Genomic DNA, 27,169 nt, shown 5'->3' on the forward strand with positions numbered 1-27,169 from the left:
TTCCCCTTTTTATAATTAACAAAAACAACACTATGCACATGGGACCACATAACTTGCTATTGTACGTAGTTTGCCACCTGGTATCTCTCTGCTTCAATCACAACACAGGTTGTCACCACCCCCTGACTTCTCAGGAAGGCCGAGAGCCCTTAGGAGAGATGGGAAGCCAGACTAGACATTGTTAGCATGTTCCCTCTGGGCTGAAGGGTCTTATATCTCACTTAGAGTTTCCCCACTGACTGTGACCCTCTACAACTTTTATATTATTGTTAAAAAGTATGAGTTTTTTTCATGAATAGTACTTCAAGAAAAAAGGGTTGTAGGGAAGACAGGAATCCAGAAAAAGAAACGAGATAAAAGAAATAATTGCTGGGTCACCTTTCCTAGTATTCATCTCCCTCCGCCCCATTTTAGGAAGAGCTAACATTTATATAGTACTTCAAGATTTGGCAGGTGTTTTATATAGTATAATCTTTGCAAAGATGCTAGTCAGTCAGACACTTAGTAGACATATAATAAGTGGTTGCTGTGTGCCAGACATTGTGCTAAGCACTAAGGAAATAAAAAAAGACAAAAGGCAGTTCCTCACAAGGAAATTACAACAGACAAATATGTGCAAACTATGTAAAAGATACATGAGAAATAAGCAGCCTGAAGGCAGTAAAAGGGGATTTGAAGGAAATCAGTGGGTAAAGATGAGGAAGAGCATTCCACATCTATGGGACAGACAGAGAAATTGCTTGGAGTGAAGAGATGAAGTGTTTTGTTCATGGAACATTGAGAAGGGCAGTGTCACTAAATCAACATTATCCTCATTTTATAGATGAGGAAATTGAGGTTGACAGAGATTAAATGTCAGTATTCAAATTTAGGTTTTCCTGATTCCACATCCAAATCAAACAAATTCATGTTATAACAAAAATATGTCTCTGAAGCTTTCATATTCCATAGACCTTTTAAAAAAATGAATAACCAATAAAATTAAGCAAAATCCTCATCATAATTTGATTCTGGAAAAAGTACTTATGAAAAAGTTATTGATAAGTTTACAAAATTATTTATTTCCTCTAATTTTAAAAATACTTTTCCTTCAAATAAAAAATAAATCTGCTTGTTAGTTACCTGAATGGTCTTTAGAAGCACTTTTTATTTGATGTTAAAGATTAGATATTTTTAAATATAGATGGAAAAATACTCATTTTCCATGAATATATTTATGATAAATTTGGTCTTATTTGATTTGTTCTAGAACAATTAACATATTTGTCTAATGCTAAACAATATTTGAAAATTTCATTATATTTTAACTACAAGCAAACAAAGAATTCTCTAGTTTATTAAAAGTGTCACAAATTTCATTAACAATGGCAAAATCTTATTTGTGGATTTTTTTCTGTAAGTGAAGAACAAAATATTAATCTTAATCACTAATTGAAAAAGTATTATGAAAACAATGTCATCACTACATCATTGAGAAATTTTGTGCCGAAAAAGAGACCATCGAATTGCATCAAAACATTGTTTTATGGTTTTTATTACATTATTAATATTAAAATAATCAAGGGCTTTATAGGTACATGTTATATATTTTATTTTTCTCATGTGTTTAAGATTTGTATTGTTATAAAATGTAGCAATTCCTTAAATTTGCTTTACAGAAATGAGCTAGGAAATGAATTACTTAAATTGTTTTATGAAATGTTTGGGTGGTGCAATTAAAAAAAAAAACACAGAAAAAAGGGGCAGCTAGGTGGCCTAGTGCAGGGAGCACCAACCCTGAAGTCAGGAGGACCTGAGTTCAAATGTGATCTCAGACACTTAATTAACCCTTCTTAGCTCTGTGAACTCGGGCAAGTCACTTAACCCCAATGGCCTCAGCAAAAAAAAACAAACAAACAAACAAAAAAAAAAAACAGGAAAAAAGAACAAATTAAAAATCAGTAATTAAAGACTAAAATGGAAATCCTGAAAATCAAAAATAGAAATTAATAAAACTGAAAGGAAAAAAATGATCTAATGAATAAAACTAGGAACTGTTTTTTATTTAAAACACACAGATAAATCATTGGTTAATTTGATTTTTTTAAAAAGAAGAAAACCAAATTACAAATATGAAAAATGAAAAGGATGAATGAAGATGAAATTAAAATAATTATTTGATGCCAATATGTCTAACAATCTGACTAAAATGGATAAATATTTATAAAGACATAAATTGTCAGATTAACAGAAAAGGAAATACAATACTCAAATAACCCTAGCTTAGAAAAAGAAATTTTAAAGGATATAAATGATCTCTCTAGAAAAAAATCCCCAGATTTACAAATAGATTTACAAATAAATTCTGTAAATAATTGAAGAACAATTAATTGTCAATATTGTGTAAATTATTTGAAAAAAATAGGTAAAGAAGGAATCCCACAAATTCCTTCTATGTCACATGTTTGTGATACCCAAACCAAAAAAAGAAAAACCAGAAAGAAGACTATATACCAATTTCCTTAGTGAATATTGATGCAAAAATTTTAAATAAAATACTGACAATATATCACATAGATCATACCCTCTGATCAGATGGGATTTAAACCAAGAATGCAGGGCTTGTTCAATTTTAGAAAAAACTAGAAGCATACTTGACTATATCAATAGTAAAATCAATAATCATATGATTATCTCAACACATGCAGAAAATTTTTTGTGACAAAATACAACAGTCACTCATATTAGAAACTTTAGAAACCAAAGGAATAAATGGACCTTTTCTTAAAATGATAAGTAGTATCTATGTAAAACTAAAAGCAACCATTATAAAGGGATAAATAAAAGCTTCCTCAGTAAGAGCAGGGGTGAAGCATGGATATCCATTTTTATTCAATATTGCTAGTTTATTGTTATTATTATTCAATAATAATTTTGTTATTCAATGCAAACTTATAGCAATAAGACAACAAATTGAAGGAATAAATATAAGCAAAGAAAAACACTATTGTTCTTTGTAGATTATATAATTGTATAGTTAGAGAATTTTAGAGAATCAACTAAAACATTTAGTTGAAAAAATGAACTTTAGCAAAGTTTCAGGATAACAAATAAACCTGCATAACTCAACAGCACTTCTAAATGTTACTCAACAAAACCAAACTGAGTTAGAGAAATTTCATTTAAAATAATTGAATACAATGTAAAAGGGTTGGAGGTCTAACTATCAAGACAAACCCAAGGACTACATGAAAGCAAATACAGAACACTTTTCACACAAATAGGATAGTTTTTAACAAGTAGAGAAATAGTCATTGTTTATGGGAAGGCTAGGACAATAAAAATGATAAGTCTACCAAAATTAATTTAATTCCATAGCAATCAAACTATCCAAGAATTATCTTTTAGAGCCAGAAAATAAAAATAAAATAAAAGGACAATGTTATCAAAGGAATCAGTAGGAAAAATTGTGAAGGAAGGTACTGTATTTCAAATTACATTACAAAACAGTAATCATTAATCATTAAAGCAATCTGGTACCAGCTAAGAAAGAGAAGCTATATATGCAATAGATTAGGTTCATAATTCACAGTAGTAAATGACCATGTTAATCTAGAGTTTGATAAACCTACAGATCCAAGCTTTAGGGCAAGAACTGTTTATTTGGCAAAAATTGCTGGGAAAACTGGAAAGCAGTTTGACAGAATTAGGCAGAGACATCTCACATCGTATATGAACTTTTGGCCAAAATGAATAAATCATTTAGACATAAAGGGCGATATAAGCAAATTAAAGCAGCATGCACTTTTTTTACCTGTCAGATCTATGAATAAAGGAAAAAAAATATGATCAAACAGATAGATAGGACCATGGCAGGAGGGGGGAGGTTTAATTTTACAATTACCCAAACAAACAAACAAATTAGCCAAGATTAGAAGGAAATCAGAGAGCTGAAGAAGGGGGATTTACAGCAAGCTTCTCTGATAAAAGCCTCTTATCTTAAAATATATAATGAGCCAAGTAAAATTTATAAAATAAAGAGCTTTTGCCCAGTTGATAAATGATCAAAGACTAGGAATAGGCAATTTTCAGAAGAAGGAATCAAAAGCTATCTATAGTCATATGAAGAAATGCTCTCAATCACGAATGAATAAAGAAATGTAAATTAAAACAATTCTAAAGTATTACCCTCACACCTATCATATAGGCTAACATGACATAATAAGAAAAGGAGAATGATAAATGTTAGCCGGGATGTATAATAATTGAGACACTGATGCACTATTGGTAGACCCTGAGGTGTTCCGATAATTCTTGAGAACAATTTACTATGTGCATATTCTCTGACTCAACAATATTACTACTAGGTCTGTACCTCAAGGAAGTTGAAGAGAGAAAGTATGCTCTTTTTATGTGGGCAAAGAATTGAAAATTAAGGGATATAGCCATCATTTGGAGGATGACTGAATGAATTGTGAATGAATTGGAGAATGAATAGTGATATATTATTGTGATGAAACACTTTTGTGCTATAAAGACAAATAGGATGTTTTGTTTTGTTTTTTAATCTAGGGATCCTTATATGAATTGATGCAAAGTGAATTGAGCAGAACCAGAACCATATTGTAAACAATAATAGTCCAATATTATAATAATGATCAACTGAGAAAAACTTAGCAACTCTGCTTAATACAGTGATCTAAGACATTTCCATAGGACTCATGATTAAAAAAAGTGATCCACTTTCAGAGGAAAACTGATGTGCTCTGAGTACGATTGAAATAATTTTTTCACTTTGTTTTTCTTGCTTTGGGGGGGCATTGTGCCTGGTACTGAAATATACTTGGCTTGATTTTACATCTGGAATTGATATCATTGCTTGCCTTCTCAATGGGTGAAAGGAAAGAAAAGAATTTAGAACTCAATATTTTTCAAAAGAATGTCAAAAGTAAATAATAAATTTATTTTAAAATTAAATAATTTTATCATTTATTATTTGTTTATTAAATTATTATTTAGGGGCATGACATTTTTTAAGGAGGGCTCACTACATAAAATTTTGAAATTACTGACAATGCTGATGCTCATTGTAAATTGATGCAAAGAGATGTCATTGTTTTATTTTTATTACTTACTTTGGTTTAAAATAATGATCCTTGTTAAATCTTTCAATATTCCATACAGCTATATAATCTGTATTAGATAAGCACAGTTGGCGCCAGTTCTTGGGGTTAAAAGTCATCTGTCCCACTGACAAACCTGGTTGTGATCTTCTACACAAAATAACGTTTTTTCTCCAATCCCTTAAAAAATGAAAAATCATTTTATGAAATAACAACAATAATTATTATAGCTAACATCTATATGGTTCTTATTATGTGCCAGGAGCTATGCTAATCATTTTATAATTATTATATCATTTGATCTTTATAATAACCCTAGGGAGGTACCTGTTATTTTTATTTCCTTTTTGTAGATGAAGAAACTGAAGCTTAATTATAGTCAAATGTCATAAAAGTATTGTTTGATTTTATATATATCTCCATTGTAAACTTTAAAGTCATTGGAGTCAGGTATGCCTTATTTATTCATTAATCCAGAGTTTTAACAAAATGAATTGTACTTAATAGGATTTAATGTTTGTTAATAATTATAATAGACTAAAATTGAAATTTTAAATTTTGTTATTTTCCTCATGCTTTGCTATTCTTCTGCTTTTTCCCTTGTTCCTTTCAATGACAAAGAATTAAATTAAATATTTAAAAACCCTATCTATAACTTTGTTCTTTAAGAGATATGTGGCTTTTTTAAAACCTAGATTATATAATATTTTATTCCCTGAAAATAGTTTTAAATTCTTGAGAACAATTAAGTTTTTGTTCTCTCTCTTTTAGTAAATAACCAAATTAGGAAATATAGTTCATAAACCAACAATGAAAAACTATTTTCTACTAAGTAAAACACAAAAATGTGCTTGATACTGGAACTTACCAAAGTGTCACTTCATGTTCTGGAATTTCAGAGAAACTAGCCAGATATATTCCGGAGTAATTAAATTCAAGTAAGGCGTAGTCCAACTGAGCATTTCCTAATTCAGAAAATCAGATCCATTTCAGGTAAGTATTCAGAGCAAGAAAGTTCATTTCCCCTTTTTAAATGTTAAATTCTAATTTTCTTTCCCTATGTCAAGTATTCTCACATTCTATGTTTTATTTACATTTTCTCCCTTTCTCAGAAATGTCTTAAGAGTAAAAATGTTAATTTTTTTTAAATAGACACTAGTGATAAAAGAAATATTGTTTCTTCTAATAATCTTGGATTTACATTTGCTTTCCTTAAATTGCTACTGTAACTTCCTTTAGTGCCTTAGTTGTAAATAATTGTAAAATTTATAAGTTCTCTAAGGTTATCTTTTAGCCCTCAATTTAGTTTCCCAATAACCTACAGGATATGAATGAAAAAGTTAGGAGGTAACATGGAATAGTGATTACAAAACTGCACATTGAGACCAGAATTTAAATTCTACTTTGGACACTTATTAGCTGTGTGAAAATGGGGAAATAACTAAACCTCTTGATTCACAGGTTCCTCACATATAATGTGAGGTAGTGGTGTTGCATTAGATAGCTTCTAAGGTTCCTTCAGATCAAATCTAGGATCTCTATGCTTTTACTTGTAAAATACCTGGCTATAATAAAAATTTTATATCAGCAATATCCTAAACTGCATAGGATGGAAATAATTCATTATGAATGTCATGTCTCTGTGTATCATTTCTTCTCAGGATCTCTGTGTTTTATAGTCACTATCCTTTTGTATGCCTCTCTATATATCTTAATCTCTTGTCATCCCCACACTTGACATATATGTGTATATATATATATATATATATATACATACATATATATGCCTATTTTTTCCCACTCTTTCACCACAATCTCAGAGAAAAACACGCATATACACATGTTTATAATGTGTATACACTATATGAATACCTGTATTCACATATTGGATATATTTAAAATTGTCTATTGAATTATTAACACAAAATTTTAATATAAAAACTAAAAATTGCTTTCTCAACTTAATGTAAAAGTCAAATGACTTTTAAATTACTAACAATTTAGCATAGCAAGAAAGGTATTGAGAATGAATCATGGGGCCATGAAGGCAATAATTTTAGCCAAAGGAGGGAAAAACAAAAACAAACAACAACAACAAAAAAAAACTTTCTCATTCTTTGTCTCTTTCTGTGTTTTCTGTCTCATTATCTCTCAATATCTACTCTCGTCTCTCTGCCTCTTTCTCTTTGTGCCTCTGTCATTATGTCTCTTACTGTTTGTCTCTCTCTCTCTCTCTCTCCCCTCCCTGTCCTCTCTCTCTCTCTCTTCTTCTCCCTCTCCCTCTCCCTCTCTCCCTCTCTCCCTCTCCCCCTCTCCTCCCTCTCCTCCCTCTCCTCCCTCTCCTCCCTCTCCTCCCTCTCCCTCTCCCCCTCTCTCCCCCCCTCTCCCTCTCCTCCTCCCCCTCTCCCTCTCCTCCTCCCCCTCCCCCTCTCCCTCTCCCCCCTCTCCTCCCCCTCTCCCTCTCCCCCCTCTCCTCCCCCTCTCCCTCTCCCCCTCCCCCCCTCCCCCTCTCCCTCTCCTCCTCCCCCTCCCCCTCTCCCTCTCCCCCTCCCCCTCTCCCCCTCTCCCTTTCCCCCTCTCCCTCTCCCCCCCTTTCCCTCCCTTTACCACCCTCTCTCCTGCAGCTTGCAGATATAAAGGAGGAAGAATTTATGGTCTACTGCTGCCATTTGGTAATGAACCATCATACTACGTTTAAAAAAACAACAACAACAAAACCTTATAAAGCTTAGAGAGAATACAGGAGTCTTCCTCTGCAGCACAGAAAATGAAGCCAATTGGTCAAGTATTCTAGGATGTCTTTTCTGTCTTTGAGTCTAGTTCCCTCCTACTATTTTCCTAGGTAGGTGCAGGGGAAAGTCTCTTTGGGAGAGTTTCTTACCTAATTCTTGTCAGGTTGCCTCTCTCTTGGAAGGCCAAAGATAGTTGACTTGGTGGCCCCTGTAGGACCATTCCACTTTTTTAGGATGTGCCTGTATCAGAGGACTAGGGACCATAAATCACCAATAAGAAGAAAAGTTTCCCAATACTGCTTTAAGCTTTTCTCCCTCTGTGACTGAGGATAGTTTATTCTAAAGGATCATCAATCTAAAGTTGGAAGGGAGCTCTGAAGCTTTTTCCCCCCCAAAAATCTTTCACATCAGAGATAAGGAAACAGATGCCTACATGGTAAATGACTTGTTCAAAATCACACAAGTTGAAAGAACCAGAAATTGGATTTGAATACAGATCCTCCAACATGAGAAACAGAGCTTTCCCTACATCTTCGTACTATTCCCACCTCAAAAAATGGGCTAATTAAATTTTATAATACAAATTTACTCCTAAAATTTTCATATTTGGTGGCTATTTTAATACCTCAAAACAATAAACTTTTCATAAAGCAAAGTCCGCAAATTCTTTCCTCTGATCTGGAAAGATGAACTGGACGTGTTTATAAAAATTTAAAGCTTTGAACAATAAATTTAAAGCATATTTTAGATTATTTTTCCAATTAAAATGTCAGTCTTATAAATGCATCAGAAGCCTGATATATTAATGACACAAATTATCTCTAGAACTAATACTTCTAGTATTTTAAAGATCTAGATATTTCTAAATATAAATGGATAAGGAGACCATTTTTCCAAGGACAAGTATGATACATTTAGTTTTACTGTATCTGAAAAATAATAGTAAATTATTTGAGTTGTCTTATAAAAGTATGCTGAAACAAGTTGTTGAACCTGAAAATCATATGGTTTGGCTTCAGGTAAATAATCAGTTTTCTGGTTTTCTAAACAAAGTGATGCAGATTTTAGTACTGTTTCATAACATATTTGTATAAAATGAGTTTCTGCTATTTTGAAGATGAAACAATCTTGATTAATGTTTGAAAGAGACTTATAATAAGCTCTCAAATACTTGAAAAAGTATTGCCATATTGCCAAATTATATACAATTTATTCATTTAAAGATGAGCATAAAGTATAAAATATGTCATAATTTAAGACTAGGTTGTGTTTCAAGTTTCTTTGTAAACTATCTGTAAAAAATGAATTTTTTCCCCAAACAATGTCATATCTTATCATTAGGTTGCCTAACTAGTTTACCAAAACTTCCTTAGTACAATACAGTTCAGATAGAAAGACATATAGACATATCCATATCCATATCTCTATGCCTATGTAGACATATCTGAATTGTATTGTTCTAATAGAACTCCAAGACTTTACTGAATCCCTTTGAGACTTGTCTTTTTTTTTTTTCCCAAAGAGAAAAAGATAGAAGGATTTTTTAGACAATAGCCTTTGATGGCAATAAGGAAACAAAACATTAGCTATTTTGTATATATGAGTCATTTTTATATTGTATGACTTCATCTAACTTTTTTTATCAGTAACTTCAGATAGTTGCGCAAATAGCAATCCACCTACATTTTCAATAAATCATAACAAAATATCACCACTCTGAAAAGGACATTCCAACTTGACTTCTCCAATCACTAATTAATCAAATTTCTAATGTCTGAATCTTATTTCTAAGCATATATTTTTGAAAGTTATAATTTCTTCAAAAAGTATAGCTTAATTGGTTAGATTTTTATGATCACGTATTCAATTCCAGAATGAATAATTCTCATAAAATACCTCTTAATTTTGCTTTTTTGGTCAATGAAGGAAAGTTGTATATGTGGATGAAGGGTTGAAACTTCTGATCTGAAAAAGCCACCACTTTGAAAGGAATATTAGTTGCCACAGAACCCACTTTTCCATCCATACACTGTAGAACAGTCTTCTTCTCTTTTTCAATATTCATAAAAATTATAAAATTTCCACAAGGGTAGCAAATTGTGTTGTTGCTGATAAAAGCAATCTTCTTCTCAGGGAATCCGTGCACCCATCTTTGGGAAAGGAAACATTACTATTAATAATTAGACAGATTGAACCATTTAAAAAAAAAGAAAAGAAAAAGATCATTAAAAATTTTGAAAAAGTTAATGCCATTCCCCTCGATGATATAGTTCTTATTAAAAAAAAAAACTGACAGTTTTCAGATTGTATCATGAATTACAGAATTTTAAACATCTTTAAAGATGAGCCTCAACAATCTTATTCCAAGAATAAATTTATATTATTTTTTATGAGATGAAACAAAGGACTGATAGGGGCATTTAGAGATGAAAAGGGAATGCAGAAAGTTGTATTCTAATTGTAAAGTATAATGCAGCCATTCACCCTCTTTTAACAGTGTACTTTCAAAAACAGACATTTAAAAAATAACATGATAATGTTAGAAGATTGCTATGATAGTAGAAAGAAAAATGATTGTTACCACAAGTTGTATGAAAAGTTAACAAATATGGTACACGTGAAACACGAATTCAAAGAAGAAATAAGGAGCTTTGCATGAGAAAGAACTGGGGCTGGACTAAGCTACAGTGTCTTAAAGAATGGGAAACCTTGTGTTTGATGGTAGGAGAGTCATTAAATGTTAAAGTTATGGTTTGTCTTGAATGAGTAAGTAAGTAGCAAATGAAAGCATAGCAAGAAAAAAGTCAGATAGGAATGAACTGAAATTGGCTAGAGTAAAAGTGTGTTTAATAGGGATAAATTTTAAATTTTAAAAGCCATTTTACATTGGTGTAGTCAAAGATTGGAGGATGGGAGTCACAAGGAGCAGAATAGAGAGCCATGTCCGTCTGGTGATAGTTTATCAAGGAGTGGGAGTCAGCAAAAGAGATCTATGGAAGACTGGGATGTGCATCGCAGCAACAAAGCGCTGATGAAAGGGCAATAATGCAATGAAAAGTTATCAAGCAAATACAATCATAGGGAGCAACAGATATCAAAGGACAGGGTAATAATAATTGCTAGAGAGAAAGCGTCACAAGGGATAATGGACTTCGGAGAAGGCAGGAGGCAAGTCAGAGCACCTCACAGACAGGGTTGCGCTCAGGGTGTCTGATCCCTCTTTGTCTTTGACACTCATCGTAGTCGGAGGTGTTCAGCACAATGGAAAACTGCAAGAAATCGTGAATTTCCTTCTACAAAAATGCAGCGGTCATACGCCTCTCCTTTAGCTTTCAGCAGACGCTATGCCGACTGTTTGCATTAATATCCAAGAGACCGTAACCCTGGTACCCTTTGATTCGTCCAGTCTCTGGAACGATGGTCATTGTTGGGGGACGGGTGGAATGTCGAACATCGAGAGTCTAAAGGGAAGGCAACAATGGGTGATCAAGGAGGCAGAGGTCGCAAGGAATAATGGGGATCAAAGAGAAGAAGGCAGGGGTCGCAAGGAATAAAGAGGATCAAAGAGAGGCTTGGCTTAGAGGAAAAAACAGGGCTAAGAGGGTAAAGAATATGTTTGAGAAAAAAGCACTTCTCTCCCCGAATTCTTCGTTTCTTATCCCAGCAGTATGCCCTTATAGTCAAGTACCCAAATTTGTTTGGCCATTTCAGGCTTAATGGGTACAAACTCTCTTTCCAGTTACTATAAAGAACAGATCCTGGAAAACCCAACCTGATTGGGAAAGTACCCGGACAACGCAGATGATTTTGAAGGTGCTGTCCAGGAAGAGGACGGAGCGGGGTGAGGGGCTCTAAGCATTAATAAGCATTCGGGTTGTGAGTGGGTGAAGAGATTGGGAAAAGAGACAGCGCATTTTGGCCGGATCTCAGCGGGTGGGTGTTGGGTGAGGTGAGAGAGAGCAGGATTTCGTAATAAACTGATTGGGTCAATTGGACATGCGCAAACCAAAGAAGAAAGGGGGAGTTCCGAAGCGCAGTAGTGGGAAACACTGCCCTGGTGCGGAGGAGAAAATATCTTCGTCTACTGAAGGGCTTGTTAAGGGGGGCTGGAAAATGGAAACGCTTTTTCAGCCCTCAGGTTATCTCACAGATAGCACACTCACGTAGTGTTTACTGCGGCCACCAATTGTCCTAGAGAAGTAGGGAAGCAGGACCAGGAAAAGAACAGATAAGGAAAAGAATTGTCTTTTCCGAGGAAAAATTCCTTATCCAAATTCCCCAGGGTCACCGCTCTCCTCAAAACTCCAACCCAAGGACTCCGATTTTCTACGACTGCTGCGCTCTTCTTCTCCCCTTCCTCCAGCTATTCCTCACTAGGGGTCTGCACATCCTTCCCGGAATCAAGATTATCCCGGGCCGCAGCTCGGAGCCCCTAGTCTCCGCTCCACACACTCACACTCGGTGCTCTGGTCCTCCAGCACCGGCCCCCAGTCTTGTTCTTTGACACCCCGGTTTCCCGCTAATGATATTAGCATTCAGCTGGAGCATCTTCCCCCTGAAGTCAGGAGAACCTGAGTTCAAATGTGGGACACTTAACATTTCCTGGCTGTGGGACCCTGGGCAAGCCACTTAACCCCAATTGCCTCCTCAGGGAAAAAAAAAAATTTTTTTTTTTGACATTAGCAATCATCCTACGGAAATTATGACAGTTAACTGAGGAGGTCTCCAAGAAAGGAGTCCCCACTCCCTTGCTTTTGCTTGGGAGAATGGACGAGGCTCTTCTTTACCTCTTCCCCCATCTCACCCCCTTTTTTTGTCCTTTTCTCTTGCAAAATTCTCATCCCCACTTTCTTTCCACCCCCCATAAAGTAATAGTTCCTTTGGGCAGAAATGGGAAGAGCTGTATTTATTCTAGTTAATGTGGCTCAAGAAAATTCCTGGACCCCACATCTATATGTCAGCCTAGTGATAGCAGCCTTTTGATCCAGAGCGGGCAGCAGCCGAGGCAAGTAGAGGATCACACCGAAGTTTTATGTAAGATCGATCACACGGTTGATTACTAAACTAGAATATGAACTCCAGCCCTGACTCCAATATCTGCATCTTGTCTCTACTGACTTCCCACCTGAAAACAGAATTATTTTCTTTGGTAAAGCTACATATTTTATGCGCATAGCATTCTGAGGTAGGGTTCTTGGGCTTCATCCGAGTGCCAAAAGAGTCCATGCCACAAAAAAAGATTTAAGAGCTCCTCGGGAATTGGGGAGTTCCTGAGCTCTGTGCCTCTTGGATAAAGAGATTTGTCCACAAGGTCTACTGAACCTGGAGCGAAATAACAGACTAGAGCCATAAGAAGAGGGAGCAGAAGGCCCATACTTTGCCGCCTCATTAGTAATCTGAAAAATTCTGTCAGGGTCTTTACAGTGGGAAGGGGATTGACTCTCCACCAATATGCTTGCCTTCTGGGAAAAGCACCATTATGAAGCCTCATCTGGAAGCCCTAAATTCAATTCCCTTGCAAACCGACCTTATGATGTAGGGACTATGAGGTTTTTCTATGCTTTCTATAATTAACAGGTTTCTGTGCAGTTTTTTTTTTCTTTCTACATTTTCGGGGGGGGAGGGGAAACCAGTTTTTATTTTAAACCTGGGGACCTAGTTACCTACATTTATGGAAACCTAGCATGAATATATTTTGAGATTTCCCAGAATGAACTGTCACCATAAGGCCAAAAAAAAAAAAAACAAAAAAAAACAAAAAAAAACCTTAGCCATTTGAGTCAAGTCATAAGTTAGGCCAGTTTGTGTAAACTAGATCATTGTGGAATCATAGGACATGGGGTACAAAGTTTATGGCCTATCAAATTTTTTTTAGATTATCACTTTATTATTTCACATTTCAAGAAAAATTGTAAGCACAGGGAAATATTAATATGAAAACATTTTAGTGAACTTGGGATGGTAAGGGGGGAAGGAATTCTGAAATCCTATTTTTCAATTTTTTTGAAATAATGAATACTGTTCATTTCCTAATTTAGGTGCATTTGGATTCCTTTTCCTCACAATTCATGTCAATTCAACCAGTATTTACTGAGTGAGGATCCACAGTGATAAAGTCTGGGAGAGTTAAAAAGATTAGCAAAATAAAAGTCCCTTATAATTTATAGTCTATTAGGAAATACACATGTACAATCATAATACAAAATATAAAATGAGAAATGTATAAAAAGATGCAAAGTTAAACCTAAGCACAAAAGGATTGTAGTTGTAGCAAATATTTAAGAGGATAAGCCAGATATAACATATGCAAGTATAGGCTTGGGTTGTTTAGAGGTTATTTTCAGAGCACACATTAAAATATATTTCCACTAGTGAATTCTATTAGTACATTAGTCATTGCCACATACAATTAGTTATTGCCACATCCCTTAAAACTCTATTCCCATAATAGCTTTCCTTTTAGAACATTAAAAAAAAAAGACATCTAATCTGGAACCTGTAAAAACTTTTCCTAATTATTAATAAACTTGTATAATAAACTCATATGATAAATAAATTAGTAATAAACTTGTCTGTAGTAAATGGAACAAAATACATCATGATATAAATTGAGTAATACTTAAATTATAAACTACTATACTAAAATTATACTAAATTATAAACTAAAATTTAAATAAATTTTAATAAATAATAAATAAATAAAATTTAAATAAATTATAAACTATACTAAAATTAAACTAAATTATGAACTAAAATAACTATAAACTAAAATTATAAAATTATACTAAATTATAAACTATTATATACTAAATTATAAACTACTATACTAAATTATAAACTACTATACTATACTAAGAAGATCTTAAGTAGTAAGACTTGATTCCTCTGCCAAATATCTGGGTAACCTTGGGCAAACTAAATGACTCTGAATCTGTTTCCTTATTTATAAAGTAACCAGTATATTTTAGGGATTTTTATAAAATATATTCACAAATATATAGTTTTTTTGTAACCCTAAACCACTTGTCAACATAAACTATTGCTTTTCTGTCCCCTAAAGAATGGTGTTTCAAAGAATTAAAAATTCTCACCATGTGTTTTGCTCATTTCAAAACATTAGGTATTAAAGAAAATCTACTATTGATATCTAAGAATTTTCACTGAAAGAAGCAATAGAATATTTTATTTAATGGATTTATAGAAAAACTATTTGGGTTAACTTACAACATTAAGGATAGCATGGAGCCGTGCAGTGATACATGGAGCAGCAAAGGAAAAATCCTAGGGCAGCATCCAACCATCCAAAAAAATTAGGTAAATTGATACCCTACAACTACTACCAAAAATATGAATGCTTAACATGAGAATCTGTAGTTAATATAACTACAACAATCAAATGATGATCTGTATCAGGGTCAATATTGATACTTTTTTTTTTTTTTTCCTACTGAGGCAATTTGGGGTTAAGTGACTTGCCCAGGGTCACACAGCTAGGAAGTGTTGTGTCTGAGGTCAGATTTGAACTAAGATTGCTACTTTCAAAATGAAATAGGGAAGAGATATGACCAGGGATGTCTTGAGAACTTCTGGCATGGTGGTCTTCAGGCTAAAGGAGGGAGAGGGAGACTGAAGAGAACCAGGCATTTTATAAAAACCCCCTCTGAGAGGATCTAATTTCAGTCTCATTCTTCTCATTAGGAGATCCTAAACAGAGAATCTAGCAGAAAAGGAATAAGGTAAAAAAGAGGGAGCACTACATGGAAGGAAGTTGTCTCTCTATGATATAACGTCTGTAGAGGGTTTTTATAAACTCCAAGTCTTACTACAGGGTACAACAGTCATAATTACTAGAAAACTTCAGCAATTTTTAATTATTTTTACAAAATAAAATTCAATTCATTTGAGGTGGCAGAAAAATTTCACCCCAAAATAACCCACTGTTCAGAGAATCAGAATCAGAAGGAATTTAAAATTTAATAATCTTGTTTCTTAATCGAGACAGAAATCTTACATCACTGCTAAATTATTTCAACAAATTGTTAAACAGAAGAAATTCTTGGTGGTCATCCAATTTCTGCAACTATCTTTTGAGGCAGTCTAAAACAGATCTTTTATCTTCCTTACATACTTCTTGTCAAGCTTTCCCTGTTTTCATTGTTTTATCTGGAATATTAAAAATGATTATCTAATTTGCCTTTCTCCAATTCATCCTCCAAACACAGCTGCCAAAAGAATTTTCCTAAAGCATAGGTCTGACCATGTCAATATGACATTCAAGAATTGTCAGTGATAGAGAGCATTACAAGATGTAAAATGGATAATTTTGATTATATTAAATTAAAAAGATTTTGAACAAATAAAAAGGAAAGGAAAACAGAAAGCTGGGAAATAGCAAGTTTAGATATAATACAATTTATTCCCCAATTCATATATGGTCAAAGGATCTTAGCAGGCAATTTTCAGATGAAGAAATCAAAGTTATCTATAGGCATATGAAGAATTATTCTAAATCACTTTTGATTAAGAGAAATGCAAATTAGAACAACCCTGAGATACTATCTCACATCTATCAGATTGGTTACTGTGACAAAGAAGGAAAATGATAAATGTTGGAGAGGATGTGGGAAAATTGGAACACTAATGCATTGTTGGCAGAGTTGTGAATTGATCCAAACATGCTAGAGAGCAATTTAGAACTATTCCCAAAAGGCAATCAAACTCTGCATACCCTTTGATCCAGGAATATTACCTTTAGGTTTATATCCTAAAGAGATCATAAAAAAAGAGAAAAGATTTATATGTGTAAAAATATTTATAGCAGCCCTGTTTAGAGTGACAAAAATTTGGAAATTGAAGGGATGCTCATCAAATGGAGAATGACTGAACAAGTTGTGCTATATGAATATAATGGAATACTATTGCACAATAAGAAATGATGAACAAGTAGATTTCAGAAAAACTTGGAAAGACTTGTATGAACTGATGCAAAAGGAAATGAATAGAACTAGGAAAACATTATACACAGTACCAGCAACTTTCTGTGATGACAAACTATGATTGATTCAGTTCTTCTCAACATAATGATACAAGACAAATACAAAGTACAAAGGGTTCACACAGGAAATTGCTATCCATAACCAAATAATGAACTAAGGGACTCTGAGTGCAGATCAAAGCATATTTTTTTCACTTTATTCTTTCTCATGGTTTTCCCTCTTTTGTTGTTCTCTCCCTTCTCACAACTGTGACGAATATAGAAATCTATTTTGCCTGATAGCACATGCATGACATATATCAAATTGCCTACCCTTTTAGGAAGGGTATAGGGGATGGAGGGAGAAAAATTGGGAACTCAAAATATTCATTAAAAATGAATGCTCCAAATTGTCTTGTAATGTAATGGAGGTCAATAAAATACTACTAAAAATAATATATCAATAGCTTAAAAAAGAATCATCAGTGGTTCCTTTTTTTGCCAGTAGGGTAAAGTACAAACTCCCTAACGTGGGCTTTAAAGAGTATTAAGCATGACTTCAGTCCATTTTTATAAACTTTTAGAGTTATTGATAGCCCATCATCCACTCTATTCCAAATTTTCTTTCCTACTATTCTCCAAATTGGCTATTCTATCATGTTGGGGGGAAAAATGTGCACTTTGAGTTTAGCTAAAAACTGAGACGTTTTATTTAACTAAGTAAACTATTGTCCAAGCTTCTGTCACCAATCTTCCTTCTAATTAGAATCCCACTCTTACTCCCAAACCATATCCACTCACATTTTATAAATGATAAAAATGATAAAATTAGATAAAAATGAATTATTCAGCAAAGAAAAAAATACATGCTTTCAGTATTTGGCTTTGAATTATTTACTAAAGGTCACAGGACTAATGGTCACACAAAATTAGAGAAGATCTATCTCCTCCATACTAAAGACATTCTCTTTTTCTGACATGTCAAGTATAAATAAAAAAGACATCTCTGCCTTGGATTTTATTCTCAACAAACTTCTCAGGAAATTAAGATCATTTCCTAAATTAAGTCTTTTATTCAAAGGTGATTGATTAAGTTGTAGATTAAAAGGAGATAATTATATTAGTTGCAGGATACTGTCAAAACATTTTTAATTTTAATGTATAAAAAGGCTATAGTGAAGTAGGCTTCCATCTCAACTGTATTCCTTTTAAGGCCCAGATTGTCCCCAAATCCTAGCCTGCATTTTTTTCTCATGTTCATTGATTCAGAACTTTACCTTCAAGTTCAATTCAGGCATCACTCTCTTGTAAAGCCTATTGTTATATTTACTCCTTTCCCAAATTACCTCACATTTGTGTGTCCATATTGTTTCAGTAAAATACAGGGATTGTTTTTATATTAATGTGGTATCCCCAGATCTAGCCACATAGTACCTTGTACATAGAAAGTATTTAATAAATGTGTATATAATTTAATTATCTTCCTTTTGTTGAGCCAAAATCTGTGTACATGTAACTCCTACATATTGGTCCTAATTCTGACCTTTGGAAATACCCAAAATATAAAATTACCTTTGCTCAAGATATCAATAGCACAATATGTCAAATTCAATCTTTCGATGCTTTGAAGACAGCTAAGCTAAACACCCTCAATTCCTACATGATATGATTTTCATGGCCAATTCCCAAGGCCAAATGATCATATCTGATGTGGGCCCTGGACTAAATATCAGTAGTTAAGTGGCTCACTTAAAGAGCAGTGAGCAAGCCTCAGATCAGAAGACACAGAATGGCAGGAGAAAAAGACATTAGAGTCAATAGATTTTGTTCCACCACTTTGAGGCCTTGAGCAATGCACCATGATTCTTATAAAATGGGGGTGATGATACTTCATGCTCTCAATCATTTTCTCCTGGAAGGGTATCCCAAGGGTCCTTTTTCCCCTTCTGGGTCCTGAATCCCTTTGGTCACAATTTGGTAAAACTTAAAGACTACTTCTTAACCATTTATTAAAATAATTGAGTTTAAGTAATTTAGCAAATGTTAAATTTCACTTGAAGCTTAGGGAAAATTGTAATTTTTTTCCCATCCATATTCACAGACTCTGCATAGATCTGTGAGAGGTCTGAGTGGGGGTGTCTGTGGATCTCAAACAAGCACTGTGTAGGTCTAGACCAACCCTTTCATTTTACAGATAAGGAAACTAAGGAACAGCAAGTCTAAGCAATTTAAACTCACCAGGGAGTGAGTAGCAGAACTAGAACTGCAACCAGCTCCTCAGACTTCAAATTCATCCCTTGTTCCCCTACAAATTTCCTATTTTTCACTATTGTGAAGAAACCTTCTGCGTTTTCAAAATGAGATACACATTTTCATATCATTTAGTACCTGTGTCAAGGAAAGACTTCAATTTGGTGGGGTTGGAATGAATATGGTTGTAATGCAAAAAAAAAAAAGAGAGAGAGAGAGAGAGAGAGAGAGAGAGAGAGAGAGAGAGAGAGAGAGAGAGAGAGAGAGAGAGAGAGAGAGAAAAGAAGGAAGGACCTTAAAGCTTACATATTATCTTCAGGATAAGGAAGGAAGAAAGAAAAAAAGGCATCATTAAAATATTTAAAATATATACAAGAAAAGAGAAGGGTATTCAGATGGGGACTCAAGAATGCAAGTTTTGTTATTATATCAAATTTAATCTGCCCTTTAAAACAAACTGTAGGTAATAGAAAATCACAATTTCATATGCAATTCTCTTTTTTCTGTTCTTTGAATATTAAAATAATCATATTACGTTCACACTAAAAAGGGAAAAATAAGAAAAAGCCCTTTCTAAACTATGAGGCTACACATAGCTGTAATATTGCAATTTGTAAATAAGAGGGAACATAGACAACTGGCTTAAAGCTGATATCTATAATTAGGAAAGCTAGAGTTAAAAAAGTCTTGCCTCTGACATATAGTACTTGACCCTGGACAGTTTAAAATTGTAAGCTACATAGAAGTTGTATTGCAAAAGAAATTAGCACTTAATAAATGCTTTTCCCCTTTCATTACTCCCTTCCTTCCTCCTTTCCTCCTCTTTTTCTTCTCTCTCCCTCCCTTTCTTTTCTTTCTTCTTCTTTTTCTTTTTTCTTCTCCTCTTCCTCTTCCTTTTTTTGTTGTTCTTATCTCTCTCTGTGTCTTTGTCTTTATCTTTCTCTCTTTTTCCCTATTCCTCTTAGCCCCTTTTCACTTCTTTCTGTCTCTCATTCTCCTCCCCAGTTCTGTAGGTTGGGACTTGGCTCTATTTTCATTCCCCACCCCCCATATGAACCTAACAGTCCAGCCCATCAATTGATTTTGGGGGATGATGAGCGAGAACATGTAGTTCCTTCCTGAGTAAGCTGTAGAACCAGGGACCTTCCCAGTGGAAAAGTTCTGCATTGCAGGAGCAAACAGTGTCCCAAGACTCAAATAGGAGCCTGGGGAAAGGTGAGTCCTCAGAAAAGGTCTTAGAAACCTGGGGTTAGCCACTAGAAATAGTCTTTGTTTGATTACTTTCCCTAGAGGAGAGACAGAGCACTTGTGCTCCTGGGCCTAATGGAGGAGAGCAGAGATGATGGGTCCCAACAGGGCCTCCCCCCCTCCACAATGGGGGGTACGAAGAAAAGCAAAAACAGCCAATGCCCTTCTCAGAAGGGAAACAAGATGCAAACACAGCTCTACACAAAGAATGTTTACGCGGTATAAATCTTAGAGGGAAGCAGTGGGGACAAGGTGTGAGGGAAAGGCACAGAATAAGGAGGTAGGGGCTGGAGATGAAATGTCTTGAGGAACAAGAAGATTATTATTTCACTAAATCTTACAGTATATGATACACACACACACACACACACACACAAACACACACACACACACATACAGACTAGAGAGGAAAGGACCCAGTTGTGAAGGGCTTTGAGGGCAAAGTTCCATGTTTGATCCTGGAGGTAATAGGAAGCCACAGGAGTTTGTTGAACAGGGGAATGGAATGGTCAGAGCGAGCGTTTCTGAAGGACCTCTTGGGCATAGTTGAGTTGCTGGATTGGAGAGGAGAGAGAGACTTGAGGCAAGGAAACTAACCAGCAGACCCTTTTGATAGACCAAACTTTAGGCAATGGCCTCAGTCACATTAAACAGTGTGAATGGGAGAGAAGAGGAGGTGAAAAAGGCATTCAGCAAAAGCCAAAAAGTATGAGGGATTGTTAGTGTTCTTCCCAGAAGAATCCTAACTCGGCCTGACGTTCTTGCAGGAAGCTCTCCCCCGGGTCCTGTACCAGCTGGAATCATCCGTGTCTACAGCATGAGATTCTGTCCCTTTGCCCAGAGAACTCTGCTTGTCCTGAAGGCCAAAGGAATCAAGTGAGAACAAAGATCTCTTTAATTCCTTAAGGGATCCTTAAAGCAATAGTGACACTGAACAAAAATAACCTTAGGACTCCAATTGCTTTTTATTAATTGCAAATTAGATTAAAATACTTGGGATAACTGGGAAAGTTCTGGCACTTTGTAAAATTACATAACTCACTTAGGTCTCACAGCAATCCTGCAAGTGTCATTCATTACTGTTCTCTTAAAGTTGAGTAAACCGCATGACTAAGATGATTTCCAAAGGAAACATGAAGCTCTGGTTTTCATGACTCTAAGCTAATATTTTCTCTATTCTGCTACCCTACAAAAGGGCAGGTCCTTAGTGGTCATTTAGTATAAGCCCCTCCTTTTATTTTTAGTGTTTTATTGTTGATTTTTATTTTTTATGTAGTAATTCCTGACCAATAACAATTCCCAACATTCTCACTTACAAAAAAGAACAACAGTTAATCAAACCAAAAAAAGGCAGTGACTTTCTGTTAGCACGTGCAACAATCTACACCCTTAGTCTACCACCTCTTTTCCAGAGGCAAGAAATATATTTCATCTTTGGTCCTTTAGAACCTTGGTCTTGCATTTAAATCTAGATTCTGATGCCTTTTAGTCTTATTTTCATTTACATTATCATAGTTGTGCATGTTGTTTTCCTGATCCTTTCTTTGCTCTGCATCAGTTCATAGTTCATATTAGTTTTCCCTTATTTGTCCAAATTCCTTATATTTATCATTTCTTAAAGATATTCTATTACAGTTATGTAACACGATTGTCATTCTCTAGTCAGTGGACCGCCATTTTTCCTGATTTTTTTGTTATTACAAAAAAATACATTTATGAATACTTTCTTATATATTTATCTCCATGATATGTAGTACTTTGTAAATATGATTTTTGAGTCAGAGTACGAATAACTCAATACTTTTTCTCACCTAATTCTAACTTGTTTTCTAGAAGTTAAATTGATGCACAGCTATACAAACAATGAATTAGTGTGCTTGTCTTCCTATTGCCATTGACTTTTTTTTCATCTTTTATAACTTTAATCAGTTTGAAACATATGAAATAAAATCACAATTGTCTTAAATTACATTCTTTTATTATAGTAATTTGGAATATTTAATGGTTATTAAATTGCATTTCTTATTTTTGAAAGTATTTCTTTGACTGATATTGGGAACTGCTATAATCATATGTTTGGATCATTTTCCTTTATATCTTTAATATTAGAAAGTTTCATGCTCCCATTTCATAGCTCTTCTTGTTTTAACTTCATTGCTTTGTTTTTCATGTAAAAACTTTAAAATTTTGTATATAAATTTTTTCTATTTCCTGTTTAATTCCACTATAGTTGAAAAGTAATACTTCCTTTCTTCTCCAATTTTGTTTTAGGATTTTAAAATTTTATTATTTATGTTATTTTTCACTTAGATTACATCTATTTGAAGTTTGTTATTGTGAATTGTGCAAGAGATACTGATGTGAACCTGTTTGCTGTTAAATTTCTTTCCAATATTTCTAGTAGCTCTTAGCAAATTAGGGATCTTTGCTCCTATTTGTGTTTACCCACCCACTTCTAAAGATAGAATTGAAGTGCAAAGTCATGCTTTGCTGAATATCTGGAAATAGAATTCAGGTCTTCTGATTCTTTATAATTCCCTGCATGTCTATTTATTCCTATGGCAGAAGGTTCCCATCATTTTATGGATCTTTCCTTTGTTTCATGAATTATTTCCCCAATTAAATCCTTTTTGAGGACAAGAACCATGTTTTATTCTTTTGAATCTGCCATAACACTGAGCAGAGTTCTAGTAATATGACAAATGTGAAGAAATATTCTGATCCTATGATTGTCATTCAAGTCTCAATTCTGACACATACTGGCACGTACTATCATTTTCACTGAAAGGTATAATTTCCAAATGTGGTTGATGTTCTAATTTCTCAGTTAACTATGTGAGATTATTAAAATGGATATCTTAAATTTGTTTCCCCCTTAAATCAATAAAGTAAAATTTCTATCTTTTTCATGTATTCAGGCATTTTGTCATATTTTTGTAGCTTGGAATGATTTTAAGTACATTTAGTCCAACTTTAATTTTGGAGTTGAAGAAACTTGAGATCCAATAGGTGATTTATTTATTACGCAGATAATAATGTTGTTCAGTTATTTCAGTCTTTTTGACCCCATTTCTTGGGATCAAGATACTGGAGTGGTTTGCCATTTTCTTTTCCAGCTCATTTTATAAATGAGATAACTGAAGCAACATAATTTTGCTTTACTTGCTAGGGGTTACACAATAAGTATCTGAGGTCAAACTTGAGTGCTCCTGAATGAAGGCTTAGTATTCTATCTATCCATTATATCCTGAAGCTGCTCAAATGTTATTAACATCTGTAAAAAATTTCAAATATTATCCAAATCTAAATTTCTTTTACTATCTGTAAAATCCCTTAGGCAAAATAATAAGAAGGTGTAATTGTGTTTTGAATAGAACAAGGACTTCATGTACTTCTTTTCTTGTTTTGTTGGAAACCTAGAAAATTAAGCCAAAGGAAAGGAATTTAATTGAGAGAAAATTCATCAAAAAAATTAGATTTACAAAGTGATTCTTTAATATTCTTAATTTCATTGCCTCAAATAAAATAAAGTTTTATATAGTTGGTTCCTTTTCACACTATGAAGATTTATGGTAGGAGTAGATATAGTTTAAATGTATACCTGATAGCATATGACCTGGAGCTAACTTAGAGCTAAATTGAGTGTTTGGAAAATTAGTCATTTATAAATAATAAACTTAACTCTAGTGAATGCATCATACAGCTCTGATTTTCAGCACAAATCATAACTGGTCTATAAGTTAGCAGGTAAGACTTGAAAGTTGTGTGAGTTTTAGAGAGGATAAATTACTTGTATATGGCTAAATAAATTGGATCTTCTTGATATACAACTGCAGTATTATATACACAATGTCACATTGCCTTTTCTATTAGACATAAGGAAGGGTTTAGCACCAATTCTTTATAGTCAGTAGAATTTCATTAAACATTATCTAATACTAATTTATAATTAATTTTGTAAAAAGAATACACTTTTATGAAATACTTATTTTTGCAAATCAAATCCTTGTCACATTTTTGCACAATTCTTAAAATTTCCCCTGACTGAGTAAAAGACAATCAGAAAAGATTTAATTTTTCCCTATTAAAAAACTTACATTAAAATTTAAAAGAAAAAATTTACTGAAGTTAGTACAAAAAACTACCCTGCAGGAAAAAAGGAGGAAAGACCAAGAGGAAAATAAGTTTTTGAAAGAAGAAAACAGGAATAAGTTGGCTTATTTGATTGTTTGATACAAGAAACATTCCTTTTACCTCCTCCAGATTGCTGAGCACCATACGGAGTTCTGCTTTCATCCATTAGTGAATAAGCTGTCTTGATCTACATCTCTTTGGATGTACATAAAACCACATAGGTAGTAAAATTTGGGATAATATGCAAAATGATTTGCAAGCATTATAAATCAAATAAATAAATAAATAACAAATAAATTATAGTTATTATTAATTGTTTTCTTTTTCTCTCTCAGGCATGAAATTATCAACATCAATCTGAAAGACAAACCTGATTGGTTCTTTAATAAGAATCCCTTTGGTCTAGTACCAGTTCTGGAGAACAGTCAGGGGCAACTAATCTATGAATCTGTTATCACTTGTGAGTACTTAGATGAAGCCTATCCAGGGAAGTTGTTTCCAGAAGATCCCTATAAGAAAGCTTTTCAAAAGATGATTTTGGAGTCATTCTCTAAGGTATAGTACATAAAAGAAATCCCGACTTTAGTCAAATCAATAGTAACATTGATTGCCCAGATATTTGGAAGCCAGGTGAGGGCTAAAAATATCAAAATTTCATTAAATTATATTTATAAACTTACAATTTAGCAAGCACTTAAAAATGCAAAGGGAAATAGCATAAATATAATATAGATGGGTCTAAACAATATATGATTGATAAGCATGTGTTTTATACTTTGAAACTAATGGTCTTAGATGACATTTCTAAAGTGTTATGCCTTAATTTGGTAGTTTATATGCAGAAAATATTAAAATTAGGTAGATTATATTTTGAGAAAGGAATATTTCAATCTAATAATTCAATAATTTATCATATGCAAAGTATTATGTGATATGAAATAAAACTAGAAGATATAGATTTTAAAGTAAATATTGTGATCAGACAGATTTAGGAACTATATTAAAAGGGAAAGACCATGGAGTTAGAGGAAGCTTATGAAAGAGGAAGAACTACTCAGACCATGGGATTAGAGAAAGCTTATGAAAGGGGAAGAACTACCCTTTACTGGGAAACTAACTGTCAAAGCAAGATGAGGATGATATGATAGAGGAGATTGACATTGTAGAAGGTAATGGAAGGGGAAAAGTGGGAAATTAAAAGTTGTAAAGTAGAAAACCACTGTCAGTGTGGCAGAAGTGAGGTCAAAACAAAAGTCACATTGAAAACACATCTTGCTATAAAATAAAATTTCTTATAACAAATGTTGTATTTCTTTTTTTCCCCTCAGGAATGTAGCATATTTCTCTCCATATTTGTACATGCATATGATGTGTCCACTAATATCGTTCCCTTAAGTTTAAGATTAAAAATAGGGATCTCTATATTGATATGAGAGAGTAGTACACAGATACCTTAAATCCATAATGAAAGATCTTCTGCCTTCATTGATTTATGTTCAAATACTGCCTTTAATTGTAAAATGTAGTTCTGAAAACAAAGGAATACTTAAAAAGTGTTTGTAAAATCTGTAAATTAGTATACTCAAGGATCAAAATGAGAAAAATACTCTGCTATGTTTTTATGTTAAGATGAATATATATTCATCCTTGAACAATATTTGCAAACTTTATTTAGGTACCACTTTTGTCTAAGGAATCTTTGATAGCTGTAAAGAATGGAGAAGATTGCTCTGCTCAGAAAGCAGAACTCCGTATGGTGTTCAGCAATCTGGAGGAGGTAAAAGGAATGTTTCTTGTATCAAACATAGTCAAATAAGCCAACTTATTCCTGTTTTCTTCTTTCAAAAACGTATTTTCCTCTTGGTCTTTTCTCCTTTTTTTCCTGCAGGGTAGTTTTTTGTACTAACTTCAGTAAATTTTTTCTTTTAAATTTTAATGTAACTTTTTTAATAGGGAAAAATTAAATCTTTTCTGATTGTCTTTTACTCAGTCAGGGGAAATTTTAAGAGTTGTGCAAAATGTGATGAGGACTTGATTTGCAAAAAGAAAAGTATTTCATAAAAGTGTATTCTTTTTACAAAATTAATTATAAATTAGTATTAGATAATGTTTAATGAAATTCTACTGACTATAAAGAATTGGTGCTAAACCCTTCCTTATGTCTACTAGAAAAGGCAATATGACATTATGTATATAATACTGGACTTGTATTCAGAAGACCTGTATATCAAGAAGATCCAACTTATTTAGCCATATACAAGTAATTTATCCTCTCTAAACCTCACACAACTTTCAAGTCTTACCTGCTAACTTATAGACCAGTTATGATTTGTGCTGAAAATCAGAGCTGTATGATGCATTCACTAGAGTTAAGTTTATTATTTATAAGTGACTAATTTTCCAAACACTCAATTTATATTTTAAATCTATTTTTAGAGTTATTAAGGAAAGGTGATGATCTTACAGTATCCATTTATGGTAGACAGGAATTTTTAGGTTAGGAGACATCAAATTTAATTCAATTGAACAAACATTAAAGGACATACTATTTCTAGAACAGTTTACCAGGTATTAGGAAAAATGCAAAACTTTGGTTAAGCATATTTTTTTCTCCTAAATTATAATTTATTGTAGAGAGGCTAAGATGCATACGCAAAAAGCTACACAAACAAATTAAAAGTAGCATAGAAAAGCATTGAAAGGGTGCAAATGTATTGTTTAAACAATCA

General features: G+C 33.6%; 2 protein-coding genes across 5 annotated transcripts in view; one reads left to right on the top strand and one right to left on the bottom strand.

Moving 5' to 3' along the window:
* The window catches only part of LOC141558399 (cilia- and flagella-associated protein 43-like), a 155,419-nt gene extending 143,561 nt beyond the window's left edge, over nucleotides 1-11,858 (bottom strand). The window contains exons 1-4 of one of the 2 annotated variants that reach the window (XM_074295515.1): nucleotides 11,017-11,858; nucleotides 9,731-9,984; nucleotides 5,971-6,067; nucleotides 5,115-5,282 (exon numbers count right to left, since the gene is read on the bottom strand). In XM_074295515.1, the coding sequence (XP_074151616.1) occupies nucleotides 5,115-5,282; nucleotides 5,971-6,067; nucleotides 9,731-9,984; nucleotides 11,017-11,072 (575 nt within the window). In that variant the 5' untranslated portion in view covers nucleotides 11,073-11,858. The remainder of the gene's footprint in view (nucleotides 1-5,114; nucleotides 5,283-5,970; nucleotides 6,068-9,730; nucleotides 9,985-11,016) is intronic. The other variant, XM_074295514.1, reaches the window with a different exon arrangement.
* The window catches only part of LOC141558401 (glutathione S-transferase omega-1-like), a 180,212-nt gene that overhangs the window by 145,757 nt on the left and 7,286 nt on the right, over nucleotides 1-27,169 (top strand). Inside the window, exons 1-4 of one of the 3 annotated variants that reach the window (XM_074295521.1) lie at nucleotides 6,007-6,095; nucleotides 21,074-21,182; nucleotides 24,776-24,995; nucleotides 26,116-26,217. In XM_074295521.1, the coding sequence (XP_074151622.1) occupies nucleotides 21,124-21,182; nucleotides 24,776-24,995; nucleotides 26,116-26,217 (381 nt within the window). In that variant the 5' untranslated portion in view covers nucleotides 6,007-6,095; nucleotides 21,074-21,123. Of the gene's footprint in view, nucleotides 1-6,006; nucleotides 6,096-20,157; nucleotides 20,274-21,073; nucleotides 21,183-24,775; nucleotides 24,996-26,115; nucleotides 26,218-27,169 lie in introns of those variants that run through there. The other 2 variants (XM_074295519.1, XM_074295520.1) reach the window with 2 other exon arrangements.

This window comes from Sminthopsis crassicaudata, chromosome 2 (genome assembly GCF_048593235.1).
Source record: "Sminthopsis crassicaudata isolate SCR6 chromosome 2, ASM4859323v1, whole genome shotgun sequence".
Lineage (NCBI taxonomy): Eukaryota > Metazoa > Chordata > Mammalia > Dasyuromorphia > Dasyuridae > Sminthopsis > Sminthopsis crassicaudata.